Source organism: Mus caroli, unplaced genomic scaffold, assembly GCF_978045245.1.
Source record: "Mus caroli unplaced genomic scaffold, Mus_caroli_1 scaffold_18, whole genome shotgun sequence".
Lineage (NCBI taxonomy): Eukaryota > Metazoa > Chordata > Mammalia > Rodentia > Muridae > Mus > Mus caroli.
The window spans coordinates 68,041,527-68,056,677 of NW_028227273.1; the positions used below are offsets into that span (position 1 = coordinate 68,041,527).

The 15,151-nt window shown below is 56.0% G+C and overlaps 2 protein-coding genes across 2 annotated transcripts; both read left to right on the forward strand.

Moving 5' to 3' along the window:
• The first annotated feature begins 9,164 nt into the window (after window positions 1–9,164).
• Window positions 9,165–11,297, forward strand: Prr35 (proline rich 35). The gene is made up of 2 exons (XM_021185725.3): window positions 9,165–10,263; window positions 10,514–11,297. Exons 1-2 carry the CDS (start codon window positions 9,194–9,196, stop codon window positions 11,157–11,159), a joined length of 1,716 nt encoding a protein of 571 aa, XP_021041384.1. The 5' UTR covers window positions 9,165–9,193; the 3' UTR covers window positions 11,160–11,297.
• A 1,536-nt stretch (window positions 11,298–12,833) lies between these two features.
• On the forward strand, window positions 12,834–14,898 carry Nhlrc4 (NHL repeat containing 4). Its single transcript, XM_085833211.1, has 3 exons — window positions 12,834–12,879; window positions 13,197–13,249; window positions 13,386–14,898. The coding sequence occupies exon 3, from the start codon at window positions 13,933–13,935 to the stop codon at window positions 14,341–14,343; it is 411 nt and encodes a 136-aa protein (XP_085689337.1). The 5' UTR covers window positions 12,834–12,879; window positions 13,197–13,249; window positions 13,386–13,932; the 3' UTR covers window positions 14,344–14,898.
• Window positions 14,899–15,151: the final 253 nt, after the last annotated feature.

Sequence of the window (15,151 nt, forward strand, 5' to 3'; positions counted from 1 at the left end):
CATTCTTTTGTCACCCTTCCAGTACCTACACACACACAGAAACAGGTTCCTCCAAAGGCCACGGTGGATAAACCTGGATAAACTCCAGAGGAATACCAGGGGTTGTAAGGTGACAGTTCTTGCTTCTGCCTAAGGGTCAGGTGAGCTATGACCCAGCCAGACTCCTCAAGCAGTAGTGAACATACAGGTGTGACAGAGGCTGGAGCCCATCTCCAGGGTTTGAACCCCACAGCCAGGAAGGACCAACATAGTAGGCAGGACAATGTGTATGTGAGTATTTTTTTTCCTGCCTGCACTGGGGGGGGTGGAGGCTGTCTAAATCCATCCGTCACCAAGAAGGAGCAGATGGAGCCAGAGGGTGAGTGAGGCTGTAGCTGCTGCTCTCTTCTTGGCTGGTGTGCTGTGTCCCCTCCCAGCTTGGTTCAGGCTGGGCACATCTCATATCACAGGTGACGCTAAGCTGCTCAGCCCATCTCTGGCCAGCAGCCCAGGCCCCTTCAGGAGCTGGAGGATGCCCCTGGGCAAGCGGGGGCTGGGGGTTCACGGCCAGAGTGCACTGCGTAAGAGGCCTGTCACAGGCCAACCCATCGAATGTGAAAGCAATTAAAGCCACCAGCAGTGTTCGCTCCAGGCGGGCCTCGGGCATCGGGGCAGCTGCCACAACACATCTCACCTCGCCGCCCACAGCGCCTTCCCTGCCCCTATGCGGCTGCGCACCAGGCTGGACCTCTTATAGTGGAGGGGCACTTTTGGCAGGAGCCAGTTCTGGGCATCTTTGGCAGCCAAAGACCAGCTCCTCTAGAGACCCCTTTCCTCTGCCCTACTCACCTGGTACCCACCACACTGGCCTGTGCAACTCCAGCCCCCAAAACAACTCAAGAGAAAGGCCAGGATTTTCTCAGGGCAAGATGGAGGCCCAGCCACTGCATGTTCATCCACTCTGGTTAGTCTCAGCAAACACCTTCCCTTTCCCCTCCATGAGGACCCCAGCATATGGGGGAGGGGGAGCTAAGGGGCATCCAGAAGGGAGTTGTACACATAAGTAAAACTCTTGGACTAGTATCGGGAGGGGGCTGGGGCTCCTCAAAAGGCTGCTTGTTCTGGTTAGGGTAAGAGACCTAGAGGAGGGAGGTAGTGCTGACTCAAAGCAGACTTCACACTCCAGTCTCAGCAGGCTAGGCTAGACTTGGGTAGATTGTCCTGTGTCCTGTGCAGGACGTCACAAAGCCCAAGAGAGCAACAGGATTAGTGACTAGCACAGTGGACCCAGGGGTTGTAAGGCTCACTGCCCCTTGTCTGTGACCACCTCATCTTCACAGCATTTCCATGCTTCTATGTCGTCAGTTCTAGAAGCCATCAACCTGTTCTTGGTTTCCCTCAAATTCCTAGTCCTCATTGGCCCTGTGTCCCTCCGGTCCTTTCTCTTGGGCCTACTGTCTTCATTGCTAGCCGTTGTGGCCTTCCCAGGGCGGGCAGTGGCATGTTCTCACTTGCGAGGCATCCCTGTCAGAAGCACTTAGTGTACAAATTAGCCATGGCCTCCCTGCCTCCCTGCGCAGAGCTCTGGGCGCTGGGCTGACAGGGCTTCAGCTCCCAGCCCTCTTCTACCTGCCTGGGGCGCACAACAGCCTGGTGTGGACCCCTGGCCACCACCCATAATCAATCAGGGGGTTCCTGATGACCAGCCAAAAATTTCCTGAACCCCAAGTTAAAAGGGGTGCCCACCAAAGGGTTCATTCAGTGAAATTGTGGGGACTTCAAAGCTGAGGCCCAGCTCTTGGGTTACTCCAGGAGTAGTAAAAACCCTAGTGTTGAGAGCAGTAGAGGACCTAAACATAGGGACAGCTCACAGGCCCCCCACTGCCCCACCCGCCATCCTGCCTGCCATTCAGGCAGGGAAAATCATCTGTGACAGGCCCAGGAAGGCTGGCCCCGGGGGCCGCAGAGCACCGCACACAGCTCCACTTCCCAACATATGGCTGCTGTCGGCCCCAGGCACTGCTCAACCAGTGCCAGGCTCAGAGACCGGGTGGGGGCCTTGGCAGCCTGAGCTTGTCCCATCCACCTGGGCAGGCCGGCTGCTCCCTCTAAAGGAAGAAGCCCCTGTCCAGCTGAAATGTTCCCATGCTCCCATGAAAGGGAGTTTACAAACATCACACACAGACACACACAACACCTGGCTCAGATCCTCCAGGGAATATTGGGAGTGTCACCCATCCAGTTTCCCAGGACATAGTGGCAGCCCTTTCCTAATCCACGTTGTTGAATAAGCCAGCATGTCCAGGAATAGATGACTCAGACCTCAGGGAGAAGACTCCCTGGTTTCTCTATGGCCCCACCCACGTCGTCCCCTCCAGAGCCCTATGTAGTCTCCAGATCCTGCTGCCTCTCCTATCCTGTGTACTCCTACACTGCAGCTTTCTGGGGCCATCAAAACCTGCAGTGTCCAGCTGGTACAGAACTTCAGGCATGATCCCATCTCTGCAGTCAAGTCCTCAACCTGCCTACAGTCCCCAAGGACACTTTGAATGTACAAGAGAGATGAAACCCCAAAGATATCTCTTTCTCTCTGGAAGGGCGATTTCACATGGACTCTAGATGTCTTGTGCTCATAGGGTACAAAATGAGCCGTGGTGTGGCGCTGTGTGACACTGACCTCCTCTAGAGCTTCACGTTAGCTGTCACTCCATGGAGTCCTCTGTGCACAGCTTTAGACCCTGTTTAGCTCAATCCACTGTCCCTCTGCCCATGGTGAAGTACTAGCCAGTCCAGCCCCTACCTGTTTTGCTGAGGGAATGAGACAGTGCAGGGTCCAGCACACACAGGCCCCCAGCACACACAGGCCCCTAGCACACACAGGCCCCCAGCACACAAAAGTCCCCAGCACACACAGGCCCCCAGCACACAAAAACCCCCAGCACACACAGGCCCCCAGCACACAAAAGCCCCCAGCACACACAAGCTCCCAGCACACAGCACACACAAGCTCCCAGCACACAGCACACACAAGCTCCCAGCACACAGCACACACAGGCCCCCAGCACACACAAGCCCCCAGCACACAGCACACACAGGCCCCCAGCACACACAGGCCCCCAGCACACACAGGCCCCCAGCACACACAGGCCCCCAGCACACACAGGCCCCCAGCACACACAGGCCCTCAGCACACACAGGCCCCCAGCACACACAGGCCCTCAGCACACACAGGCCCCCAGCACACACAGGCCCTCAGCACACACAGGGCCGATGCTAACAGAGGTGACAGGTGGGCAGCCATGGGCAGATCAAGCTGAGAAGGTTAGTGACTGAAATAAGTAAGTCTCCAGCTGAGGGTAAAGGCAAGGCCCACACCAGGAAAGAACACAAGGTTCCTGTCCTAGTGAAGGACCCAAGAGTGGCCTAAAACTGGGGGCGGGGTGCTCTCTACTTTTGAGCAGAGAGGGCTGCTTAGGGAATGTGGGCAGGGTGTCAGGTTCAGACTGACAAGCAGAAACACAAAGCTATGGGGCCTCAGCCACCCATCAGGAGGTAGGGCCATCTCCTAGAGCTTATGGTCCCCAACTCCCAAAGGATTGGATAGAAGGCCCAAGAAGAGTTACTGTGTGAGGAAGGAGAGGAAAGGGCAATCACGAAAGGTTGTATTATATGCCTGCGAGCCCCTTAGGCAGGAGGTGGGCGACTGTCAGACACACATTGTCAAGCTCTCCAGACCTACATGAGCAAGCCCAGAGCTCAGAAGTCTAGGAAACACAAATATATGTCCAGGGGAAAGATATCTGCCTGGAGAGATGGCTCAGTGGTTAAGAGCACTGACTGCTCTTCCAGAGGTCCTGAGTTCAATTCCCAGCAACCACATGGTGACTCACAACCATCTGTGATGGGATCCAATGTCCTCTCCTGGTGTGTCTAAAGACAGCTACAGTGTGTACTCATATGCATAAAATGAATAAATAATTCTTTAAAAAAAAAAGAATAGAAAAAATACCTTGGGGTTGTTTTGGGTTTTTGGTTTTGGCTTTGTTTGATTAGGTCTCTTCCTCTCCTCTCACTCAAATTTCTAAAAAGGCCTATAAAAGGTGGTACTGTGGGGCATGTGGACCCTCCACTTCCCTCCCGCTTTTCCCATTCTGGATATCAACACATTCTATCTGTCTCACTTCTCCGGGCCTCCATAGAGCTGGCCTAGGCAGCGATCATCCCTAGGACTCTCAACCTCATAAGTGAGATGCCACATGGCATACCTCTTGGTTTCTTCCACAGGCCACAGGCTCAGTCACCTGAGCTACACCAGGCTTTACTCCCTGGACGCCAGAGCCAGGCCTCCTCTGGACAGTGGCCACATCCTCCAGCCTGCCCCTATTGTCAGACAGCCTATTCCCTAATTCCCAGAATGAGGATCGCTAGAGTACCGAGGTGTCCTTGAGAAAAGAAAAAGGGCCATGCCTAGTGTCCGTACTCTCCTTGTCTCACAGTGACCTGACTCTGCACTCATTTCTAGTTAGTGCCCATGAGGAGCTGGTCTTCTGGCCCTAGGACTACTGGCACAGTGGCCATTCAAGCTGTCTCCCGGCCCCAGGCCACCTGCATGGTCAGCTGATTAGCTGAGCCAGGCAGGCAGAAAGGAGCATGCTGTACAATCCATACATAACACCACTTCTAGCTCTAGATGTCCCTCAGTTGGGAGTGGGCTGCCTTTGAGGAAGGTGGCATGGAGACAGAAGAAAACTAGACTGGAGAGGCCCTGCTCCTTAACCGGTAGTAACCTTTGAACGTTGGCCAACAGCAACCACAGGCCATTATGACCCCTGGCCATTATGTCTGCCACACAGACATGGGACCAGAAGTACTGATGTTGTTGCCCTGAACCCTATGACTGCCCCGTGTACCAACCCAGAATCCCTAGAGAGATTTCACTTCTTCCACAAATCTCAACTGGGGAAATCCTAGAAACCAATAGTGAGCCTGGAAGAGCCTTAGGGTCCCAAGAGTCTTTGGACCTCAGCCTCCACAGGGCAAGCCTGGGGCAACAATCACCCTTCTATGCTTGAAAACCCATGCAGCACACCTCTGGGCTAAGGTATCCTCCCCAGTCACAGGCTGACTCCAGAGAGACAAACAGTGACAGACAGACACACAGAGACAGAGAGAGCAGGAGGGAGGGAAGGAGGGAGGGAGCCATGCCTACATGCACCCCTGGAACTCACCAATTACAATTACGCAAATTTCCCGGGGATCTGGCTAGAAGTGTGAGCCCAGATTTTAAGTTTTGACAACCCAGGAGCAGTTCTGGCCATGAAGACATTACAGGGAAGGGAGTTCCAGCATTCACTGTGTGCTCGGCATTCCAAACCCTCCTGGGTCCTTTGTCACCCCATAGCCCTTCCAGGAGAAGTCACCAGTGGGGATGAGGCCCTTCCGATAGTGGGCATTGGCACTGGATCTCCTAAAGCAGGGACGAACCTCCTAGGACTTGAAGAGTGGGGGCTGGGAATGGCAGGGTGTATCCAGGGGTAGGGGTGTCAGTGCATAGTGACTATCAGCGGGTAGAGCAAGGGGTGTGGGAGACAGACGCCTCCTGTTTGGAGTAAAGGAACTACATAGGCTCTCTGGCTTGCCCAGTGGAAGCTGGCAAGGAGATATAGACTCCACCGCCTGAGCTCTGGGCTTTGGCCTCTCCTAGTCCGCTTTGGAGGCTCCCTGTCCTAGGGTTCAGCCCCGAGGCCCTGATTTGGGTGGGCAGGCGGCTGTCAGGGGCCAGAGCCCTGACTGATGCGTGCTGACGCCCCCTCTTGCCGCTGCGGAGACCCGGGAGACTTGGCTGCCTCTACGCACCCCCGCGGCAGCCTGCAGGCGTCGGGGGCGGGGACGGTGCCAGGCGCCCCTCACTCGGCCCCGCACCTGCGCGCCACTCCAATCTCTTGCGGCACTCTGGCGGGTCCGGCCTCGCTCCCTCCAGGAGCGGTCCCAGCGCGTCCGGTGAGTGCGCAGGGCAGTGTGCTAAGAGGTGGGAGTCGTCTGCGGCTGAGACTGTCCCGCCTCCCGCGCCCAGCCCGGTCGGAGGTCGCTGCGTTTGGAAGCTCGCGCCGTGGCGCACGCGCTTCTCCGCCAACTTTGGTGGGCGCCTGCGAGTCGGCGTCGGGGAACGCGGGAGGCGGCGGCGGCACCGTGGAGTTGCCGCCGCTTCTAGCTCTGGACCTCGGTTACCCCGCGGTGTTCGCAAGTAGGAAGTTTGACCCTTTGCCTGGTGCACATTTAGCAGACGCCGTAGGCTCGGTTCGGCGGACGCGGTAAGGTGAGCGGGCGGCACGTCCCGCGAAGTTGGGGCTCCGGCTCTGGACGGAATGCATAGAAAGGGCTGCTTGAGATCCCAGTACCGTGAGGGTTCGTCAGGGCGGCGCCCGCAGCGGGGAGGCAAAAGAAAGGTGTTGGGGTCCCAGCTATCCACTCAGCTCCCGCGCTCATCCCTGTAGGACACTGAGTCTCAAGAGGGTCAACGGATAGGTGGGCTGGCCCTTCCAGCTATTAGTTTTCCAGACCAGGCACGCAGCCAGGGAACCCACGCCAGGTCATTAGTTGGGGTTGGGGCTGGGGCCGGGCAGGATGAGTGTGCCTTTGTGTATGTGAGGGCTAGTGTAGGGATGTGACCTGTGGTGGACCAGTGCCCAGCATCCTCTGGGACTTGGAGAGGTCAGCACCTCGGGTGCCTGGTCTGGAGGGAGGCACAGGAGGAGCCCCAACCCCTGGATCCACGGCCCCAGGAGAACTACCTAGTCCGGGCTGGGAGGTTAGTTTAAGCGGTAGCACCAATCCGCACAGCTGTGTGGCTCCCAGGGCTGGGTGATCGATGGCCCCTGCACAGACGCCTCTGTCGCCTGAGCACACATGCCTATCTGTCATCATATCTTGCAGAAGGGGAGCGGGGGTGAGGTGGCGGGGTGGGGGGTGGGGGCGGGATGCAGGCAGAAGAGACTGCTTGTATACATGCCAAGTCCAGGCTAGATCTGCAACCCTCCAGGGGGCCCCTGACCCTTTCCTGAGCCAGCATCCACCACCCAACCTTTGAGTCTCCCTCAATCTATGTTTGCCCAGTCATCTCTAGAGCCCAGGCTGGCCATGTGAACTCTCTGTGTGATTCCCAGCCTTTTGGCATGCACTGCTTTCCACCCATCTAGCTGTCTACCTAAGGGGTACCCACCTGATCTTAGGTGGGACTAAAGGTGAATATCGATCATGGGCAAAGTGTAATGGCCAGCATGCAAGAGAGCTGAGTTCAGCAACTGCCTTCCACTCCCGTCCCTGCTGCTCAAATCATGCAGCACATGTGTGTCTGCATCCATGATGAGTTTGTGACCAAGTGTGAGTTACCAGTCATGTCTTCATGTGTTTTCAGGCATAGTCTGTAATGTAGGTATACTCTCGTGAAGAGGCACATCCATCCTGAGTGGGAAGTGGTGTGGATGTGCGTGCCCTTCATGGCACACCCTGTGCCTGGTTAGCTCAACCATGCAGGAGCTGTTCCTTTAGGTGTAGAATAAGGATCCCTTGGGAATCTTGCACGCTTGTATGCACACACCCAAAGCCTATGTGCACACCCACCATGCACAAGCTCGAGTGCTGGGAGAGTGGACAGCCCAGGTGGTGGCCCAGATGGAGTGAAGGGAGAAGTTTCTGAGCCAGTGTGCAGGACGTGAGGAGAAGAGGGTCTTGGCTGAGCACGGTCACTGCAGGCTCAGTCACTGACCTGCCTGAAGCCACCCAGATGGAGCTGGGTTGAGCAGGTGGCTGTGCCATGGGGCCATGCTGTGACATCCACTCCCCCCAGCCTGGATTTGCCTCATGTGTGGCTGAACCCCCTAAGAGACCTCCAGTGTGCACTTGGCACTTCACTAGCCGGCTCGGGTTACACACATGCACTCTCACACACATTTGTGCACATGTAGAATTAGTCAGATCTCAAAGTTTCTGTTGGTTTCTAATCTCGGTGATTTGCTTCAGTTTCTGGTAGGGGCAGGTGGCTCAACCAAGGAAGTGTTTCTAGAGGGCCATCAGACTGGTGGCTCTGGCTACACATGGCTGCTCTCATTCTCTTACCAAATGCTCAGCGGGTACTGCCTGGTGCAAAGAGTAGAGACTAAATGGAGACCAGTTATCCCAGAAACTGGCCTGCAGGGCCAACTGGGCCCAAGCAGTGGGGATTTGTATGTACAGGGTCACTTGGTAAATAAAATACATCCAGTTAAACTTAATTTTGGAGCTGGACGTAGTGGCACACGCCTTTAATCCCAGCAGAGGCAGGCGGATTTCTGAGTTTGAGGCCAGCCTGGTCTACAAAGTGAGTTCCAGGACAGCCAGGGTTATACAGAGAAACCCTGTCTCAACAAAACAAAACAAAACTTAATTTCAGATAAACTATACTTTCTTAGCAATGACCTCTAGGTCCTCCCAAGACCATCCTTACCTTGCAAGCTTATCTATGTCTACCTGGATCAGAATGCCTAGCTGCCTCTACTTTCTCCCCCCCCCTTTTTTTCTTTCTTTTTTTTGGGGGGGGTGGTCGAGACAAGGTTTCTCTGTATAGCCCTGGCTGTCCTGGAACTCACTTTGTAGACCAAGCTGGCCTCAAATTCAGAAATCTGCCTGCCTCTGCCTCCTGATTCCTTTTCTTTTTACAGAATCTCACTGTGTAGCTCTGGATGGCCTGGATCTCACAGCAACCCCCCTGCCTCAGCTTCTCAAATTATGGGATCACAAGCTAGTGCCACCATATCCCCTCTCAAAAGAATGAAAGGTCTAAAGAACAAAGGTTGGGCTGGTGAGATGGCTCAGTGGATAAGAGCACTGATTGCTTTTCCAAAGGTCCTGAGTTCAAATCCCAGCAACTACATGGTGGCTCACAACCACCCAATAATGAGATCTGATGCCCTCTTCTGGTGTCTGAAGACAGATACAGTGTACTTATGTATAACAATAAATAAACATCTAAAAAAAAAACCCTAAAGAACAAAGGTCAGAGGCTAAAGAACAAAGGTCAGAGGCCTTGGGGCAGGGCGGACTGTGGCTTCATGGGTTCTGATGCAGGGACCCCTAGCAACGAAGAGCAGAGAGTGCCAGGGCTTGGTGTTAACTGGGTCTTTGTCTTTCCTATCTGCAGGTGACCATGGTACCTGGGCTTGCGTGCTAGCAGGCTGCCATGTCTCGAGAGGCAGGTTCATGCCGAGTGGGCACGGGGACAAGGGCACGGTCACGGAAGCCCAAGAAGCCACATTATATCCCACGGCCCTGGGGCAAACCCTACAACTATAAGTGCTTCCAGTGCCCCTTCACCTGCCTGGAGAAGTCACATCTTTATAACCACATGAAGTACAGCCTCTGCAAAGACTCCCTCTCTCTACTGTTAGACTCCCCTGACTGGGCATGCCGCCGTGCACCCCCCTCACCCAGGCCTCGGGTGCCCACCCCCAACTGCTCCACAGACTTCTCAGACCCTAGTAGCAAGCCAACTGAGCCAGATCTCATTGTCACTGACAGCTTTTCCCAGCGTCGTTGTGGCAGGGGCCCCAAACCTGGACCAGAGGAGTCGCCAGGGTCACTGCCCCCACTGGCTAGACCCATCCGGAAGGGTCCAGGCACCAGTGGCCTTTTGGCAGAGTCATGGAAGCCAGGACTGAGTGGTGGCATGCTGAGTGGGACTTTAGGGACTATAGCTTCAACCCCAGGCTCTGAGAGTAGTGTCCCCTGCTACCCACCACCTGCCCAGGGTGAGTTCCCTGAAGCCCAGAGCCTCCACTTATCATTGCTGGGTGTCAACTACCCTCTTGGCCCAGGCCTCTTTTCCTATCTGGGGCCCTCACTGGCTGCTGCTGCAGCCCACATGCCCTTCTTGACCTCAGCAAGCCCTTTGCTTCCCCCCACAGCCTTCCCAGCCCCACAGACACCAGAGCGTTCAGGCCTGGCCCCCCGCCTGTACTACCCACTACTACTAGAACACAGTCTAGGACAATCATCAGGCAGGGCTGCCCCTGCCAAGTCCTCTGTGCCCCTCAAGGGGCCTCCTGGGGCTCTGTCTGCTCCTGGGCTGCTGAAGGTGCCTGTGCCAGGGCCTGGGGGACCCTGGCCCCATGGTACTTCCAGAGACCCAGGGCATGAAGGAGAGCTGGGGAGAGTGACTCAGAGCAACCCACAGAAGAGGCTGCCCACAGGCAACATGCCTGAGCTCCCAAAGGCCCCCTTGAACCTGGCAAAATTTGGCTGTCAGAGCAGGTGGGTATCAGGAGTTTTGGGTCCTAGCGTGGGGGTGTTAGGGGTGGGCTGGGTGGGAGGCTAGGCCATCTTCACCTAACTCACTAGGAGTAGAGACTTCAGGCAGAGGGACCTGATACCTAGTCCTGTTTACACTGGAGCCTCTTATTTTCCCTGGGGTATGGGTAAAACTGAGCAAAGACACAAGCTAGGGCTAGAGGGACAGACACTAAGGGCAAGGATAGCCTTCTGACTGGCTTCTTCTTCTCAGCCTGCCGACAGGCTCCTCCCTCATACTCTGGCCTGAGGACAAGGAGCCAGGTGACCCTGAGGCCTCAGGTCCTGAGTTCCACCTTCTGCAGCATCCACAAGGCCAAGGGCTAGGAAGTACAGTCCCAGTGGGAGAGGACCTGACCCAGGCCTTTGGTGACTATGCCAGAGTGGAGCAGTGCTTGGGGCAGCTGGCACCAGCTGGGGGTCTAGCCCCCAGACCTCTTCGGGAGCAGCTTGGCAAGATTCGCCGGGAGCTGTTCACTATCCATCAGGCGCTGGCCCGGGCAGCTCGTCCACTGGACACACCCTTGGACCTCTCAGTGAAGCGGGTACCTACTAAGGGAACTGAGGCACCTGCAGAATCCTGGGGGCTGCATGATCCAGGCCCTGTGCTGGCAAGGGGAACCTCAGAGCCCTCCAGCATACTGGGTCCTGTACTTGAGCCTTTCTCGAGCCGCACCACCAAGTGTGAGGCTGACTCCAGTGTCCCTCCTCCTGTCCTCCCTCTCCAGGCCCCCGAGGACCCTGTCATTCCTGGTAGTGGCTGGGGTAATCGGCTTGGAGCTGGCAGCTCCCAGACCCCTAAAGATACCCCGAGCTTACAGATCCTCCCAAGTGCTGACCTCTGTTCACAGCCACCATAGAGTATGAGCTCCTCTCCCTGACCTGGGCCCCGTTGTCTGGGCCTGTCCAGTGTCAGTGTGCATGTGTTCTGAACAGATACCCGCCCCCCACCCAGACTCCCCCACCAGCCCGTGGTAGAGACTTACCTATGTGCTCACATGGACATAGCAAGGTCATGATTTATTTATTGAACAGAGTTGTGGACATTAAAATAGAAACCACCTTCAAACACCCCTACTTGGATCTCTTTCCTTTTCTGTCCCTGTATAAGCACCTGGCACCCTCCAGGAAATGTCCCTGGCCTGAGTGTCCCAGGGAGCAAATGTCCTGGACACCATGCTGGGGTTCACCTTTGACTTCAGAAATCCTTATTGTTCTTCCAAAGAGCCTGGGGTCAAGGAGTGGCCTGGGTACACTCAATTAGGGGATGCAGGGAAGAGTGGCAGAGAGGCAGACATATCAGGATGACCTGGCCTGTTTCAGCTCACTGGGGATGGGCAAGGACCCTGCACGTCCTTGGGCCTGAATCCATCCAAGCAACCTAATGCCAGATTTGCCTGTGGTAGCCAAAGCCTCCTGCCTTCTATGGCTCCAGGCTGCTCACCCCGTGTGGCCTTCCTGGGCCCCCCGCCAGTCCCTGCAGCCACGATAGGCATCGGTGGCCTTCACAGCTCACTGCTTCCTTCCCAGTACAGCCCTGCTTGGCCTTCCACGGGCTAGGGTGGGAGACAGCCAGGGAGGGCTGCTGGGGTCCCCCAGCCATAGCAAATCGCTTTTCTCCCTGGGGAGCTGGGCTGTAGCCCACCCAGGAATGCCCTGAAGTACAAGCTGCCCTCAGAGGAGGTACTGTTCTCACTGGGGCTGGACTGGCCAGGCTAGGGCCAGTCCCAACAGGACCTTCAGCTGCCCCATTAACCATCTACCTGGTGATAGCATCAGGAAGCCACCCACTGTGAGGCATTACAGGTGGTGTTGGGGCTAGAGTTCTGGCTGGCCAGCCCAGGGTGCTGTGGGGCTGTAGGCCAAGGCTGACAAAAGCTAGCTGGGCACCATTGACTTGGAGGCTTCCTGGGGCACCACTGAGGGCAGAGCCAGGGGTCCAAGGTACCTCAGGTCTTAAGTCTGAGGCACCGTCCTCTCAGCACCCCCTGTACCTGCCACCCTGCTTTCTGATCCTGGGAAGCAGCAGCAGCACTAGACTCACAGGAAGAGGCAGGACCAGCTTGACTTCAACTTCTTGGTAGAGCTGACAAGAGGGTGACCACGATGTGGTCCTGGGCTGGACAGTAGTGGCACACGCCTTTAATCCCAGCACTTGGGAAGCAGAGGCAGGCGGATTTCTGAGGTTGAGGCCAGCTTGGTCTTCAGAGTGAGTTCCAGGACAGCCAGGGCTACACAGAGAAACCCTGCCTCGAAAAACAAAACAAAACCAAAAAAAAAAAAAAAAAATGATGTGGTCCTGACACAAATGTCCTACCTGGAGGGGTGGCCTATAGTTGTAGAGGACTGGGGTGCCTCCTGTCTTGCCCGATGGAGCTATGTCAGAGCAGTAGACCCAAGCCAGAGGGTACAGGCCTGGAGACTAGGGACTCAGCCCAAACAGCTCAATTTGTCCCTGCAGGAAACTTGTCTGATGACTCCTCCCCTAGCCGTCCTCCCCATTCCCGCCCCTCCCCAAACACCCAGGCTGTCTCCAACAACAGAGGCCTGACCTAAAGCCCTGAGGCCAGTTAGCCCCAGGTAAGAAGTATCCTGATCTCTGTGGGAGAGATGAGGAGCTGGTGGAGAGCCCTGGGAGGTTGGGGTTTAGATGTCTCCCTGGCTGAAGCAGAGGGGCTCTGTGTGTGTGTGTTTGTGTGTGTGTGTGTGGTGGTGGTGGTGGTAGTGATGGTAGTGGGGGACTAACAGGAGCTTAGGCCATTGAGTGAGGGAGTTATCCCAGGGCTGGGGAATGCAGCTTATCTGCCTCCTCCTTCCCTAGGCAGGACACAGCTCTGCATGCGATTTGAGCCTTAGAGGTAAACCTCTGCCCCTCTTGAGTGTGTGGTGTTTCTCAGACCCCTGCTGCAGACACCTAGACACCTGTGTGGTTGCTGCTCTTGGGAACCAGGTGAGCACTCAGATACAATGCAGCAGCCTTCCCCTCCCCCACCCCACCCCACCCCCCAGCTCTTCATCTACAATGGGAGGGTGCTAGTGCCCATGAGCCACCATCTGCACGCATGGATGTTCCAACTCTTTTGCAGCTGCAGAGAAGCCAAGGCCGCGACTGCTTGCTGCCCCTGGCCTCCCATCTATCCTGACTCCTTGACCTCCTGGGCTGCCCCTACCCCAGCCACCTACCCCTGACATCCTGATCTCAGGCTGGACCAACTTAGAGATGCCAGTTGCTCTCGGCAGCCTCGCCTGCTGGGACAAATCCTGGTGCCAGCAGGGGCTGCAGGGAGCCCCCGAGGCCTGCACTGCTCCCCAGATGGTCTGCTCTTCTTGACGGCTGGTGTTGCATCCTGTGTCCATGTGCTGGATCTTGAGGGACGCTCCATTTGTCAACTACCCTGCTGCATTCCTAGAGCTGGAGACTTTGTCCCAGAGGATGTGGCGGTGACAGCTGCAGGGCTTGTGGTGGTCAGTGACCTCATTCACGGTGCTGTGTATGCTCTCCAGTACACTTCCCGGGAACCCCAGGGCCGCTGGGTGACTGTAGGCACATTCCTGTCCCCCCGAGGGCTGGCTGTGGATGCTCTTGGACACTTCCTGGTGACAGACTACTTGCCTGGAACTGTTCACAGCTTCATGTTAGGACCAACCTGGGAGCCCCTTGCTCCAACCTCCATGCTAGGTCTGGAGGGCCCTTGTTGGGTAGGTCCAGGGCCTGATGGGGGCTTTGCTGTGAGTGAAGAGTTTGGGGATGTACAACTGTTTGGCAGTGCCCACCAGCCTCTGGGCTCCCTAGGAACCCTGACTGGGCATAACTTTGGCCACCCAGCGGGTGTGTGCTCTGATGCGGAGGGTAGCATTATTGTGGCTGATGAGCAGAGGCACCAAGTGACTTTGTTTCCCCGGGTTGGGCCACCCATCTGTTTGCAGTTGGAGGGACTAAAGAGGCCCTTGGGTATGGCCTGTGCACCCCAGGGCCAACTAGTGGTGGCAGATGCAGGGGACAACTGCATCAAGTTGTACCAGTATCTGGGGGAGATGGCCTGAGGAGTAGGCTCTGGGGAAAATAGCCCCTTGCTAGGACTGGCCGGGCCTGAGTCCTTTGTACTATCATGGAAGGTTGGTAGGCTCCTTGGGGCCTGCTGAGCCTTCTTCCTGACACCTGGTCTTAGCTGGCTTTGTGATTTCCTCTTGGCAAGTGCTCCTGTCTACACAGAAACCATGAATCACCATTTCTTGATGAGTTTCTAAACTGGGCCATCTCCACTTCCCTATTAAGTATGCTCATAGGTTTTCATGCCCCTAAAACCCAAGGGCCACTCAGTCCCTGGCTCTGCTAGCTTGGGTCTCGGGAGGCCTGAGCTTTGAGGCAACACTTGAAGCTCTAGATCCTGGGTGCTGAGGCTGTCTGCCAGCAGATAGCTAGACAAGATCTCCTGCCAGGTGCCCCAACCCCTACATCCTAATCAGAGGCAGGCAGGGAGGGTGTGGCTAGGCTGGGTTGGGCAGTTTAGAGGAAGGGTGTGGTCCCTTAGTGTTCCCCCCATCTTCAAAAATATTCCCATTCTTGAGCCTCCAACAGCACTCTGGGCCTAACTGAGAGGTAAGGAGTAGGCAAATCAGAGGGGTAAGGCTTACATGTGTCCTGGTAGGGGCACATAGCAAGGGCTGACTGAGTCTTCAGGTCCTCTACTGGACACTCCCTGTTTTGAAAGATGCCTTCAGTTTTCCCTTCAATCCAGGTCCAAACCACTTTTGAGCGCTTAGGTGGGGTGCTGGGATGGTTCTGGGTAGCACAGGTTCTTTCATACCCTTCCATTCAAGACAGGAAAACAGTAGCCTTTCCTCCCATGTT

What these genes read in the sequence shown, in the direction of transcription:
- Prr35 (XM_021185725.3), top strand. Translation starts at nt 9,194, where the DNA reads ATGTCTCGAGAGGCAGGTTCATGCCGAGTGGGCACGGGGACAAGGGCA. An exon ending in AAATTTGGCTGTCAGAGCAG is followed by an intron (nt 10,264 to 10,513) that starts GTGGGTATCAGG and finishes TCTTCTTCTCAG; the next exon opens with CCTGCCGACAGGCTCCTCCC.
- Nhlrc4 (XM_085833211.1), top strand. Translation starts at nt 13,933, where the DNA reads ATGTTAGGACCAACCTGGGAGCCCCTTGCTCCAACCTCCATGCTAGGT.